The sequence below is a fragment of the Lissotriton helveticus genome, chromosome 5_1, assembly GCF_964261635.1.
Source record: "Lissotriton helveticus chromosome 5_1, aLisHel1.1, whole genome shotgun sequence".
NCBI lineage: Eukaryota > Metazoa > Chordata > Amphibia > Caudata > Salamandridae > Lissotriton > Lissotriton helveticus.
This window is the reverse complement of record NC_136065.1, coordinates 142,584,661-142,600,330: the sequence shown is the minus strand read 5'-3', so window position 1 is coordinate 142,600,330 and position 15,670 is coordinate 142,584,661. Positions and strand designations below refer to the sequence as shown.

The 15,670-nt window shown below is 43.3% G+C and overlaps 1 protein-coding gene across 1 annotated transcript in view; it reads left to right on the top strand.

Annotated features, from left to right (window-relative positions):
* The window catches only part of INPP5E (inositol polyphosphate-5-phosphatase E), a 262,442-nt gene that overhangs the window by 206,252 nt on the left and 40,520 nt on the right, over window positions 1-15,670 (top strand). The window contains exon 9 of the mRNA XM_078641914.1: window positions 3,620-3,735. Within this exon, the coding sequence (XP_078498040.1) occupies window positions 3,620-3,735 (116 nt within the window). The remainder of the gene's footprint in view (window positions 1-3,619; window positions 3,736-15,670) is intronic.

The window sequence follows — 15,670 nt, the reverse complement described above, 5'->3', positions numbered from 1 at the left end:
TATCCCCCACCCTTCCTGATGATTCTCTCACCCTACACTCCCCTCACTGGACTTCAATCCCTGATCGTAATCGCAACAACCGCCCCTATCGCCCACGCAACCCTCTTTCGTACCTCGACACCCACACCCTCCTCAGCTCCTATGGCCCACCTCCCCTATACCACACATCCGCCACACACCTCGCCATTCCCACGATACACCCCAATCCCCTTAGACCCCCCACACTAAACAACAGAAGCTCCATACCTAATAACCTTAGAAAAGTGCCCCTCTCTCTAGAACCCTCTACCTCCCTCGACACACCCCGTCTCAAATGCACTCTCCTCAACTGCAGATCAGCCTCTAGACACTCCTCCGCCATCGCTGATCTCATCCTATCACGGGACCTTGACCTGATCATCATGACGGAAACATGGCTAACCGAATCTTCTACACCTATAATGGACATCCTGGTTCCTCCAAACTACCACATCATTAGACTTGACAGGCCCGGCAAAATAGGTGGTGGAATCGCATGCATATACAGGAGCAACCTCTCTGTTCTGAAAGTCACCTCCTCCTCCCTACCCTCCCCAACTTCCTGTGAATACATCTGCCTCGATATTATCAGTGAGGGCAAACCGATATGCTCTCTTCACGGCATTTACCACCCACCCGGGGACAACCCTATCTTCTCCCAACAAATCATGGATATGATCTCAACCAATTCCGGGCGGCAGCTCACCCAAATATACCTCGGTGACTTCAACCTCCACTGGAACGATCACAATGACGCGGTGGTAAATAGTCTTAAAAATTTCCTCAATGCCCTTGACCTCACCCAAATATGCAACAGCCCGACCCACGAGAAAGGCTCTATCCTCGACCTTATCATCTCCAAAGAAGACTCTATCCAACTCGAATCGACCCTGCGACTGGTCAGATCACCATATTGTCACATTCTACATCAATGAAAAAAATCAAACTTAACCCGGCTCAATCCTCCAAGCCCAAAATTTGGAAAAGAGACCTGAAAAAACTCAAACCAAACTCTTTACCCCCTAACAGCTGCAATCTCCTACTTCCCCCTACCGGCATTTCGGACGTTCAATCCTTGACTGACCACTATCTCAACGCAATGACCTCAATAATTAATGAGGCTGCACCTTTGCAACTAAAAAGAGTCTCTACTAAAATCTCCAAACCATGGTACGACGGGAGTCTCAATGAGGACAGACGAGCCATGCGAATGGCAGAGCGCACCTGGAGATCAGCTCCCTCTGCACTGCACCTAAAAACACTGAAGAAAAAGAGAAACGCCTACTTCAGGAAAATTAAACGCTCAAAAACTGATTTCTTCAGCCTCCAGCTCGACCAAGCAAGGAACCGGCCGAGAAAACTGTTTGAGCTAATCAGAACTCAATGCAAGGAACAACCCCAGCCACACAGCAATATGAGCGAGGCTCCCTCCTGTGAAGACTTCTCTGCTTTCTTTATCCAAAAAACTGACAACATAAAGAGCGATCTCATCATTGACGCAAGCCTCTACTCCAAGCCTCATTGCATAGCACCCACTGAACGAAAAAACAATGCCACATGGTCATCCTTTGTCACCTACTCTGAAGAAGAAATAGGCAAACTGCTCAGCACCGTTAAATCATCCAATCACCTCACGAACCCCCTCCCTGCTAACGCTGTAAAAGACTTTATCCCTTTGCTCCTCCCACTCTGGACTAAAATTATCAACAGCTCACTTCAACAAGGAACCATCCCTGACTCCCTCAAAGTAGGACAAGTCACACCTTTACTAAAGAAACCTACAGCCGACCCCTCTGATTTAAACAACTACCGTCCCATCACCAATATCCCCACTCTCGCCAAATTGTTGGAAAAATGCGCACAACTACAACTGACTAAACACATTGATCAGTTTGGTCTCCTCAACCCTCATCAATCAGGCTTCCGAGCAGGGCACAGCACTGAAACAGCTATGACTCACATAATTGACGACGCCCTTCAAATGCTAGATCAAAACGATACCTGCCTCCTCATCCTTCTTGATCTCTCTTCAACATTCGACACCGTTAAACATGAGAATTTACTCGAACTATTAAACATAAGAATGGGTCTATCTGGGACGGTCCTCAAATGGTTCTCTTCCTTTCTACACAACAGGTCGCAGAAATTCAAGAGCAACAACCTGATGTCCTCGCCAATACCTGTTTCGTTAGGCGTCCCACAAGGTTCCTCCCTATCCCCAACTTTGTTCAACCTAGTTATGGAACCTCTCACCACCTTGTTACAAGCGTCCGATATACACTTTCACATGTACGCCATTGATACCCAACTATATCTCAAATTACAATCCCCCAAAGACATTTTGCTCCTGAACTCAACGATCAGAAGCACCCAATCCTGGCTTGCCGATAATCATCTCAAACTTAATGCTCTGAAAACAGAGTTCCTTCTTATCTCACCTCCCGCCAAGATCTCTTCCACACAAATCTGGCTTAAACACCTAACTGCACTCAATGTCCATCCCACCATCGTAGACTCAGCAAAATCCTTAGGCATTACACTTGACACCAATCTCAACATGCAGCAACATATCAGCAAGGCAACTATGGGAGCGAACTACCAAATCAATACACTGAGGAAACTTAAACCCTTCCTCCCTGCCAATGACTTCCAAACTGCAGTACAAGCACTAGTCATCCCTCGAATAGAATATGGCACCATCGCCCTCTGCGGACTCCCCCTAACTACTACCACTTCCCTAAACGCTGCAGCGAGACTCATCACTGGTTCAAAAAAACACTCACATATCTCCCCTGACTTTAAATACCTGAACTGGCTGCCTTTCGAAGCCAGAATACATCTGAAAATCGCCTGCATGACGCACAAAGCTGTCCACATGAGCTCACCAAGCTATCTCACTCAGAAGCTGACAATCTCTGGCGGCTCTAGAACCACCAGAGGCACAAACAATCTTCTGCTGAAGCCGCAAAGATTCCGGAAGGAAAAAACTTACAAACGATCCTTCTCAGGAATGGCACCCAGGATCTGGAACTCACTCCCCCCTGAAACGAGGCTTATCTCCTCCAATACACTGTTTAAGAAAGAAGTAAAAGCTATCCTCATGGCTAAATACACTTGAAGTGCCATTTCGTACTCTTTTAAGACTCTGCATTGATCTGTACTACTTGTGCGACCCAGTGGCTTATTTGTTTTATCTGTATTAACGACTTACGTGATATTCTAGGCTCCCACGTGTTTGTACTATTAGCATTTCTGACGTACCTGTTTGACTATGTTCCCTCATGCTCCCCCTTTCTATGTAAAGCGCTCTGATATCTGCAAAGATCTTGTTTGCGCTATACAAAACTTTCAAAATAAAAAATAAAATAAATATGTATTTGATGGTAAAGAGAAAGATGAACTTTAAACAACCGAAGACTAGTTCTGACCTTGAATCAGTACAGAGTTTTAGGGTTGAGTTAAACTCTGACTTTAAACCAGATAAAATAATGAAATTGACAATGCTCTTTATAAAATCAGAGACTACTAAAATAAAGCAGCCTTTTGTGTTTTACTGTGTTGAAAAATGCCAACAATGTCACCATGTTATAATTTTTTACAGAATGTATTTTCAAAGGGTTTAAAGAAGGCACCATTAATTTCTTTCCTACGTACAAGTTTGATGTTGGATGCGATGTTTATGACACCACCTCCAAGCAGAGAATACCATCGTATACGGTAAGAGCAATGTCAGTAATCACTATATTTTGAAATAACAACTGTTCTCAGAGCTGGACTTAGCGATAAATGCAGCTATGGAAAAGTGTCCGCCCTATTTTGCATTTAATTAAGGCAGCGAGTGAGCCTAACCTTCTGCATTTCAGATTCTTTTTAAAAAGGCAAAATAGTATTTTTTGGCACAATGTTCCAAATCTATTGGCTAAACAATTCTTAAAGTAAACATTTCCATAAAAGAAATGAATGAAATGGTCAGATACTTACGGTCACTTGTGAAGTGCATTTTTTTAAAAATGTATCTTAATGTATCAGAGCAAAGACTCTATTGTTCAAATTTAATCTACCCACTTAGTCCTGTGATATCCAGTCTTTCACTACGTGCCATCATCTCCTACAAAGTCATGTAGTACTCATTGTGACATAATAACAAAGCTAGTATGCCCTTTGTAATGACCCTTAAGTCCACACAGAGGCTATAAAGATACATGCATCCCAACAAACCTGCATGAGCCACCATAACCCCCATGTTCCAACAAAATATCATCATGTAGGACATCATAGATTCAGTACGTCAATTTACCACCACCTCTAGACAATATTCAAGGAATTGTATTCCCAGACAAATAGGTCTCCCGCTCAAAAAACTAGCCCAGGGCTGGGTTGATGTCTTTGCCAGTGTATGCTGTCCTAGGCATTGCCTGTGGCATTGAGTTACTCACAGACCCAAGGCTGTGAATGTAGTACATTTCTTGCCTTTCTTGCCTTTTAATAATTTGCTCCAGTAGGAACTACTCTTGTGCCTGTCAGTGCATCAGCTGGTCACCTTGTTCAAGTGGGATGCTACCCTTCTCTAAACTCTTAATCCAATCCCATCTACAGAAAACATCCTGTTTCAAATCCATATCTAAGATACCTCTCCTCCGTACCTAGGTTAATTTTGTACACTTATACAGGGTGTTCTGAACGTGTGCTGCAGAAACTTTAAATTGTTAAAAGTGCATATTGTCTGACAGTGACTTAGTGTGAGCATAAATAACATATGTATTTCTGAAAGGTATATTCACTCTTAAGGGTAGCTTATAGCTGAATAACATACCTTTTATTCTTATTAAACTCAAGGTACTCGTTTTATCGACCCTAGAAGGATTTGTACCAGTGACCTTGAGGCCAAACTCTGATTCTTACATTGGCGGCATTAGTTACTGATCAACTAGACCCGGTACTTTCCCTCAAGCATTATCATAAGTGTGCCTTCCAGTGTTGTTGTTCTTTTTTACCCTAATGTTGCCTTTGTTCCTACTACTGGGAGGACACACACCTTCTACAAATTAGATATCTTTTTTTCTTCATTTCTCCAGTTTAAACATGGTGAACATTGTAGATCTTTCAATCCAATGTAGGTTGGACACATTTCTTTTATTTCTCTTAAATCAAGCACATGAGTCGATACCCATCCAAAGTTTGAAGAATGAAGTAGTCTAGGGATGATTAACATCTTGGCAAAACTCTTCTTCTGACAAGGTGGCGATTCAACCCATAATCATATTAATATCTACAAATTTTAAACCAATACTAACCCAAATTATTTGTCTCCATTTCAGTTCATGTATTGCAGTGTTCTTTTCTGATAACTAGAGAAATGCATCATCTTTGTATAATGAGGCAACATTGTGCCCCTTCCAGACCAATTTGTTGTTAGTGGGTCTGTTAGCAGTCCAATATGGGGTAAATGATGGGAATACAAGAAGAGTGCTTCTTCTGAACAGCCCATTTTAACAATATCATGCGTCTAGACCGTGGGCTGTAGCTCAGCATAAAGAGCGCTTATTGACCACAAGAAGCAGGGGCTAAACTCATAACCCTGCCAACATAATGGAAGCTCAGTCGAAGGAATTACAAGATATTATTTTCTAAGCTTGAAATAGCAAAATCATCTTGTTAGTATCTGAACTAATTAAGTACTGAACACATTCTTCTCTTAATTAAAATGATATTAACGTTTAGAATAACCACAGTATGATGTTCCTCACCCTGCAATGTACTCGCTAGAAGGAGGGCTTTTACAGAAGAGCCACTCCTATCAATACACCCCCTCTCCCCCAAAGTCAATCACGGACAAAGTGAAACACGATTTTTCGACTGTCATGCAAGTGGTGAAGGAGGTTAGGTCCATGAATTACATCAATTGGTTCCTAAGAGTCTTCCTCTGGGCTTTAGTCTTGCCAAGCAACCAAAAACCATATGTTTGAGGCATGTGAGCTGTAGATCACATGCTTTGCATAAGTCTGCCATCTAGTGGTGGTTCCGTATGTTTGCACTTTGTTTTTCTTCGAAGAAGTCTTTTCCAGTCATGAGGTCGATGACTCCTCCTTTCGGTGTTAGTGCGCATGGGCATCGACTTCATTGTTAGATTGTTTTTTTCCACTATCGGGTTCGGAAGTGAATTGCTGCGCTCCGGTTCAACACCGGTTCTCTGGTTCCACTCGGTGCGCAATCCACCACCCTCGACGGTATTGTTTCTTGGTCTTGTTCCCATTCTTTGCGTATCGTATCGGTTCAAAGTCTTAGATCGGAAAATTTGTGGAGGGCCGTTGGGCCTCACCACCTCGGATCAGCTCGCAGTAGATAGAACGGACTCCATTCAAATTCTGTCCTGGGTGTCGTGCTAAGTTTCCTCGCACCGACTTGCACGAAGTGTGCAACTTGTGTTTATCCCCTGAACACAACGAACAGGACTTCAACGCATGCCGATCTTTTCGATCCAGGAAGACGCTCTGTGATCGTCTGGCTCGACGTCACAAAATGCACCAACATAGCGGCTCAGCACCGGATATCTTCGGAGAAGATTTCAACCATGAAGTCTTCGACGCACAAAGACCCTAGGAAGAGGAGGAACACATTTCCGTGTCCAAAGACTACTCCGACATTGGGTCAGCGTACAGTGAGTACTGATACTCCCCTGCCCCAAAATATGCCGCCGAAAAATACGCCGACCCCTTCTCTGCCTTCGGGTCAAGGTTGGCACAGAGATCAGGTTTCAAACGCCCCGCCTTCGGGCTCGGCACCGAAACACACATCGAAGCCTGATTCATGATTTAATTTCAAAGGGGCCAATGAACTTTGGCTGACATTTATTGTCTTTTTTTACTTCGTTTTTTGTCGGTAATAAGATTTTAGCACCTAAGTGGTAAGAAGGTCCAGGATGTCTTTTGAGACCAGCACATGTTTTGCAAGCAGGTTTGGCTCTCGTGACATTGTGCTTTATTTGTTGTGCAGTGCAAAAAATGTCTTTCAGTCTTTAGTTATGCTTGGCACCGTATCATCTGGCTATGGATTCATAAATGAATGAAAGCCGTAGTTTGCATAACTGGATGAGATTTGAGCGAGAGCGTGTATAAGTTTGTCTTCAAATTCTGTGGAATTTAGAAGATACAAATGTAGGTATTGTTTGTGCCTGGTTCACACATTCTGTTTGTGAATTTAAACTCCTTGATAATTGTTACGTTGTGTTAATTGGATTTGTAAAACTCACTATCACCCGCATTGTATCCTGGTGCTGAGGTGGTGTTTGTGCCCAGCCCTGCCTATGGTAGATTGTTTAATTGAAAAGCCATATATTTTGATTTAGAAGGCTGAGTGACAAGCCTTTCAAAATCTAGAGATGAACTGTGAGCCTTGATCAGATGTTATAGTTCAGTGTAGTCCATGTAAGCGTATCGCATTATGCAACAAGAGGTGATTGATTTTGCTCCAGTGCAAGCTACAACATGTGACATCTTTGAAAGTCTGTCAACTGCCACCAACCGTTTTTTACTTCTTCCCCAAGGTATAACAAAAATAAAATCCAAAGAGTGTTCTTTGCACACTTGGTGGGGAGTCAAAAGTGGTTGAAGATAACCTTTCTGTATGGATCAGTCTGTTTTAGTTCTGTTACAAGTATCCCAGTTACAAACATGATTGCATCTTTTCTCCAATTTGACGACAAAAATGTTCTGCTTACCAGTCCAAGAGTTTTAGTTCTTTCTGGGTGACACGCTATCTGTAAATCATGACACCACTGTAAAACGGTTTTCTGAAGTCTATGGTAGACACAAACAAGCTTTCTCCCTGAAATGAAATACCTTCATGGATGGCACAGGATTTCTCTTTGGCAATCCAAAAAATCTGTTTTTCCAAAGGCATTATTGTCTTAATGTTGTTTAGGAACATATCCGCATGGGTTACTCCTACAATTTGTTCTTCCTAATCATCAAAGGTTTATTATCAATAGACTGTTTGACTGTTGTCATAGTGTCATAATGAATCTACCTCATGATTTGCACAGCCAGGATGGAAGGTAATTCTAAAATCAAATTCGACAAAGAGCAGTGCCCCTCTTACTTGTCTTAGAGTGACAGTTGGAGGACAATGCATGTATTTCGAGATTTCTATGATTAGTAAACGCAACAATTGAAAATGTTGCTCCTAGTAGGTAACGTCTCCAGTACTCATCCATGGATAAAAGATCGATCTCTTCGATTGTGTAGTTTTGTTCCGGTGTTTGTAACCTTTTTGACAAATGGGAAAGGAGGTGCTATTGATCATTTTCCTGGTTTTGTTAGGATAATATTGCCCCTGTGGCAGGATCTGATGCATTGGCTTCAGCAATTAATGGTCTAGAAGTGTCTGGATGTTCAAGTATAGATGCTGTGTCCAAAGCAGTCTTTAGACTTTGGTAGGATTTTTCTGTTTCTTCAGTCATAGAAACCTTGTTTCTTTTCTGAGCAATTTGGTGAATCTTTGATGAAAATATCTGAAGGTGCCTATTAATTGGCAAATCCTGGGTAATGTTAGATGTCCTTAATGTTTCAAAGCCTGGGCCATTCGATAATAGCTTCCTTTCTGCCATTGAGATACCTTGTAGTGTGAGAATGAAACGCAAAACTTAGATATTAGAAGTGTCAAACTCACACTTGGATAATTTTCAGTAGAGGCCATGCTCTTGGAGCATAGCTAGAATGGTCTTAGCATACTCAACATGGTCTTCTGAGGAACTGGAATAGATAAGGATTCCATTAATGTAGACTGTGACAAACCTCTCTAAGAACTCATGCTACACAAATAATTTGAATGTCGCTGGGGCATTACAACTGCATTACACTAGTAAGATAGCCAATATCGTATACGAAAGACTGTATTCCACTTATTGAGTTTTATGTTTGCAGTGAATATGAACTAACTTTGTTTGAAGTGTGTGATAGCTCCTAACATTAACGTTGTCCCATTGACTGAGCGTACTTGGGCCTTTCTTTACTTGTTGTAGGTAGGCCTAATTTTTTGCAATATGACACATCATTAAAATATCATGTGGCACTCCTAATTTTTAAGTAAGACACAGCAATAAAATTCCTGGTGGCTCCAGAGTTTATCATGACAACTACTTTTGTTTGAGCCTGGCCAATTTCAATATAAGCATATAGGGGGAGATGAAGGTTTTAACAGGACCCGTGTTTCGTTTTTTTTTGTCACCTTTCCTTTTTGATAACCAATGATCTAGCCCAGGGTCCTCCAAAGTCTGTCCTGAAGTGCTGAATCCATGCCAGATTTTAGGATAACTACATTTATCTAAGTGGGGATATGCTAAAAATCTGTCTTGGATCTGGGTTTCCAGGACTGACTTTGGAGAACCCTGATCTAGCCTCAGGGATCTACACACAAGGTAGGCTAGGAATCAGTCTGGGCCAAAACCTAATTCATTTTGTCTTTCATCAGTGATAATACTTAGCCGCCTATTTTTCCCCTAGACCAGTTTGTTTCCAAAATAAACTGATTGAACTGCACAGGTATGTTTTCAAATACTTACTTCCTTTCTTTAATTCGAGTAGCTCATGATTAGCAGAACTTGTTATAGTTATTATGTAAAACAGTTTTTAGTTTGTTTTTTCTTCAAATTCTCTCCAGTCGACCAGTAAAGGATCATTGGAATTTACAAAAGCGACAGCCCAAGATGCTGCGTCTTCTCCCAGTTCAGAGATTAGAAAGGTTACCTGGGACTGAGCAGCCGGGAAACCAGTGGGTGTCACTATAAAATCAAACTGACCCCAAGGCAAGTGCACTTGAATAAGAGCTGGGTCCCCCATAAACCTCTCAGGACGGGCCTAGTAGAACTGGATTAGGGACTGTGCAAACACAACAAAATAAATGATGGAGTGCTGAAACTTTTTAAACACTCACCCCAGTCATAAGATCTGGGTTGAATCCATCGTTCTTTTGCTCACTATGCCAATCCAGTTTGGAACCAGCCATATGCAAATCAGTCTTGACCCTGCTGCTCATGGGAACAGTCTAACCCGAACTGGTCCTGTCCAGGTCCTCTCTGGACAGGAAACAAGCATTCTGGGATTTGGTTTGGGATATCCTCAACCCCTCAAAACGTTTTAATTAAGTTTTACTCATCCAGGTTTAGATAGCAGCAAGGCAGGGCATAAGAATTGCTGAATCTATTCAGTTGGACGTTTGAAACATAACAGAAGCCTTATATCATCAGCATATGCTAAACAGTCCAGTCCAAAGGAACACATAAGAAAAATCAGAGGTTTAACATAAATGTTAAACAGAATTGGGATAGTGAGTAACTTTGATTTCTCAAAAACGAAGAGAACCAAGCAAGGGCAGACTCTGAAAGGGCTATCTGCTAAATGGTCGACCATGATCGCATGATAAATGCTGTCAAACTCTGCAGAGAGGTCTACAGGATGCGATCTGCCAGATGTCCATTGTCCAGGCTCCACCTTAATTCATTAAAGAGTCATGCAAGGTTTTTGACTAATGAGTAACGTTGCTTAATGATCCAGGTTGCAATCTTAAATTGCTTGGATTACTGTAATACGTAGAAATCTACTCTCAAGACTTCAACAAATTCAGAATTTGGTACCAGGTGGGCACTTTGTACCCTGCCTACTACCTCCACATTGGCATGTTTCAGATATTTTCACCTCTATAACATTTTAAGTCACTCCCACCCCTGCTTATTCAAACAAATACACAAGGACTTTTTCCCTTATTCTTTTTGCAGTCTCTCATGGATTAGTTACAGGACTGGTCACTAGGGGACAAAGGGCTTCTGGTTTCATGCCATTTCTAGGGAAAGAACAATACGTAACCAAATACATTGACAAGCCAACATCATACTCCTCATGAGTAGGAGTTTGATCACAAAGCTCTACTGCCTTTCGTCAAGAATGACACTTTCTTGGAGATGGCCCTTTTTGAAACACAAAAAAAGTGTGCCTTTAATTTATCTCCTGGTTGGTGTCTGCAAAGAAGTCCACTGTGATACTCGAAGCCAGAAGTGGCCTCGGCAGTGCCGGGTATCGGAAGTCATGGGTCTCCTGCAAAACACCATGCTTCTGCTTCAGTTACAAGATCAGTTAACCTTGCAGTGGGGACTAATTATTTGTCTCTCCTTTCAACAGCTGAACCTGGCAGCCTGGTTCCTGAAAAGCTAACAAAAGAGGAATCCACCTGGAAGTGGCTTTGGTTCTGCTACTAGGTCTTAGAGAGACGCTTCAAACCTTTGAATGACTTCTTATTCAATATTCGTTTAGCTTTAAAGATTACATATATGCTGCTTGGACTTACCCAAATACTCTTAAATACTTTCAGTGTACTGATACTAATAACTAATAATAAATTGTAGTTTTCTGTACTTTAAAAAAATAAATGATAGATTTGGTAACAGTAAAAAATAAAGTGACAGTTGATACAAATCCATTAATCCCAGAAGATTTGTTATAGTTGTCCAAGTAATATCAAGTAAAATATTCATTGTTGTAAATTCATAATAGTGGTATTGTCTTAAAATATCTTCATTTCAGCATAAATCCTACATAATCATCCACAAGGGTTAGGTTGTTATTTGGATGGTTTCTTATTTAATTCAAAAGTTCTAATGGTATATCACTTAAATCAGGAAATAATCCTTGATGTTTTTTAACCATGATCCCATACTTTCTTTACTAACAGTACATTATATAATTCTGACGTTCCCTGAGCTCTGCAGTGGTATCCTGAAAGTATTGCATCTTTCTTAATTTCTGCTAATCTTCCCAAAACCTATACCAGAAACAGATAAAACCATTATTTCAAGCTGAATCATCTTCTGCGTATCAAAATATTCTAAGTTCCTGACATATCCAATTGTATCCCCTCTACCTAGTGGCTGGAACAAAAAGTGCTTCCATTCATGCATGCTTACCTTGCATGTGGTATTGCTCGATAAATGCATTTGAATGCTCCCACAAGCTCCCTTTTTCCTCTAAATGATGATTCCTCTGAAACCTTGCACTTTACAAATTCCTAATGAGGGTCATTTTGAATTTATTTGCTTTTTTTTTTTCCATCTCCTACTTTCAGCTTGGCTAGCTCATGCCACAGTGCTTCAGCTTTAGGCCATATTTGTCTTGCCATGAGCAGCACAAACCTCTGCTTGGGCAAAAGTCATTCATTCTACACCTACGGACTCTATCCTTTCCTTTTCTGAGAGAGAAGCAGTGAGAGAAGGAGAGTGGTGAAAGGGAAGAGTGAGTGAGTGGAGTAGTGTGGCTCACTGGTTAGAGGCGGTAGACCCGAGAGCAGAAGTCGGCCCGGGACCAGGGTTCGATTCCCGACGCGGCAGGGTCGTGGACCAGGGTCAGCGGACTCGATAATTCTCGCTTCGGTGCTTACTCTAATCAGGGGTTCCACTCGGCAACTCTGGGCATTAGCTTGCCTCATCTCCACAACGGCCCCACCAATTCCGGGGATGCCTGGCTCCACCTTGGGGACTCCCAGCAGGGACCAACCCACAGGGAAAGCCAGGACGGGTTCCCCAGAGTTATACAGCGCCGGGACGCCCCGTTGCTGGGGCAGCTGTGCGCTTTACAAGTATACTACATTTACAGTGACGGGATGAGAGTAAGAGCAGAAGAGAGAGAGGCGGTGAGAGAAGGAGAGTGTGGTGAAAGGGAAGAGTGAGTGACGGGATGAGAGTATGAGCAGAAGAGAGAGGCAGTGAGAGAAGGAGAGTGTGGTGAAAGGGAAGAGTGAGTGACGGGATGAGAGTAAGAGCAGAAGAGAGAGAGGCAGTGAGAGAAGGAGAGTGTGGTGAAAGGGAAGAGTGAGTGACGGGATGAGAGTATGAGCAGAAGAGAGAGAGTCGGTGAGAGAAGGAGAGTGTGGTGAAAGGGTAGAGTGAGTGACGGGATGAAAGTATGAGCAGAGGAGAGAGAGTCGGTGAGAGAAGGAGAGTGTGGTGAAAGGGAAGAGTGAGTGACGGGATGAGAGTATGAACAGAAGAGAGAGTCGGTGAGAGAAGGAGAGTGGTGAAAGGGAAGAGTGAGTGACGGGATGAGAGTATGAGCAGAAGAGAGAGAGGCGGTGAGAGAAGGAGAGTGGTGAAAGGGAAGAGTGAGTGACGGGATGAGAGTATGAGCAGAGGAGAGAGAGTCGGTGAGAGAAGGAGAGTGTGGTGAAAGGGAAGAGTGAGTGACGGGATGAGAGTATGAACAGAAGAGAGAGTCGGTGAGAGAAGGAGAGTGGTGAAAGGGAAGAGTGAGTGACGGGATGAGAGTATGAGCAGAAGAGAGAGAGGCGGTGAGAGAAGGAGAGTGGTGAAAGGGAAGAGTGAGTGACGGGATGAGAGTATGAGCAGAAGAGAGAGAGGCGGTGAGAGAAGGAGAGTGGTGAAAGGGAAGAGTGAGTGACGGGATGAGAGTATGAGCAGAGGAGAGAGTCGGTGAGAGAAGGAGAGTGGTGAAAGGGAAGAGTGAGTGACGGGATGAGAGTATGAGCAGAAGAGAGAGAGGCGGTGAGAGAAGGAGAGTGGTGAAAGGGAAGAGTGAGTGACGGGATGAGAGTATGAGCAGAGGAGAGAGAGTCGGTGAGAGAAGGAGAGTGTGGTGAAAGGGAAGAGTGAGTGACGGGATGAGAGTATGAACAGAAGAGAGAGTCGGTGAGAGAAGGAGAGAGTGGTGAAAGGGAAGAGTGAGTGACGGGATGAGAGTATGAGCAGAAGAGAGAGAGGCGGTGAGAGAAGGAGAGTGGTGAAAGGGAAGAGTGAGTGACGGGATGAGAGTATGAGCAGAGGAGAGAGAGTCGGTGAGAGAAGGAGAGTGTGGTGAAAGGGAAGTGTGAGTGACGGGATGAGAGTATGAACAGAAGAGAGAGTCGGTGAGAGAAGGAGAGTGGTGAAAGGGAAGAGTGAGTGACGGGATGAGAGTATGAGCAGAAGAGAGAGAGGCGGTGAGAGAAGGAGAGTGGTGAAAGGGAAGAGTGAGTGACGGGATGAGAGTATGAGCAGAAGTCCTGCATCCTGGGAGCTGCATGACTGCAGAGCCAGGACCTGCCGTTGGCACCGCTGACCCCTTGCCACTCCTCGGGTTCCCGGCAAAGCTCAGCCTGGGATGCGGCCCCACCGGTCGGCACTGCTGCTGCTGGCAGCGATGTTCCTGCATTGCGAGGCAAAGTTCAGAGAGAGGAGCGAGTCCTTACGGAGGAGACGGTGTAATACTTGACTTGGCAATGGAAGGGACAAACTCAAGCTGGACAGTCCAAATAAAAGCAAGAAAATGTGAGGCACAAAGCCACTGGCAAGCAATGGGTGAAATGCATTCTCATGGACGCTTTCCGAAGGTCCAAAAGATGTAGGCTTCGACCAAAAAAAAAACCAAAAAAAACACAATAGGTACGCCTGTCAAAGGCACTCACCTAGCCAACAGAAAGCGTGTGGGGCCACAACACACAGGGCCTCTCGGTAGTTGAGTGACTACTGTTCGAAACAGAATGAGGGCATTCACACCCACCTTCACTGCTGCTCTCTTCCTTTGAGCCTGTACACTGCTCTGCTGTCTTTTGGGAATGTTTGCGCTATGCAAACACAACACATGTACACACAGTAAAAGTGGCACACAGTAATGTACTCCATTTAGGGTTGAATTTATAAATAAGTGCAGGGGCCTAAAGATTTTTTAAGAGCCCGCCACTGGCACTTACAAATGCCATGTTAGAAAAATACCAAGGCTGTCTAAACTGGATTCCACCTCACACCGTTCTTCCAGCAAGCCACACTGCCTGTCTCTTCATCTCACTTCGCAGTTTCTTTTCCATCCATGCTTTCTCATTTATCACAATTTCCCTATGTTTTCTCTTCCTCCTTTCTTACTCTCCTCTCGGTCTCTCCTACTCTAGATGAAGTCCGAGGATGAAAAACAAGCCTTGGTCCTTAAAAATGAGGGACAGTGTCCACCACCCGTTTAAAAAAAAAAAAAAACCTGCACAAACTCCTTCTTTTGAAATAGTGGGTTAAACTTGCTGCTGCTTAAGCCCTGCCGATAGATAGCCTCACAGTGCACGAGACAGCGCTCCACATAATTATTACATTCATTGTCCAGGACTTTCTATTGTACTCACCCTGCATGAAAGGTCAGCCAACAAGTGGTAACTGGGTGTCCCAACCTCCAGCCTTACTGTCTACTCTGATAAACACATTTGGCCACTATTTACTTTGGCACAAGTGAATCAGGTGAAAGGCAACCCGATTCTCTTATACACTCATTCCTACTATTGAAATGCAGAAACAAATATACAGGATAGCTCTATAGATACATGATCGATCCTTAGTTCTTTTTTTTGCATATTGAGAGGAACCTTAAAACGAATCTTCTGTGTATAGTATATTTAAGAGCATCTGCCTAACTTTCTTCACGCAACAGCCGGCTTGGCTTGAATACCTTATTTCGAGAACTGAGAAATTGATAATTTGAAGTTAACTCAATTAGATGGGATGTACTGATATTGTCTTGACGGTTGCTAGGCTTTGTGGCCACCCACAAACTGTGGAAAGGCATGACCAATCGGAACAGAAAACATGACGCATAGTGTATACCCCGGGGGACCCACAGTGCATTCCGATAGAGAA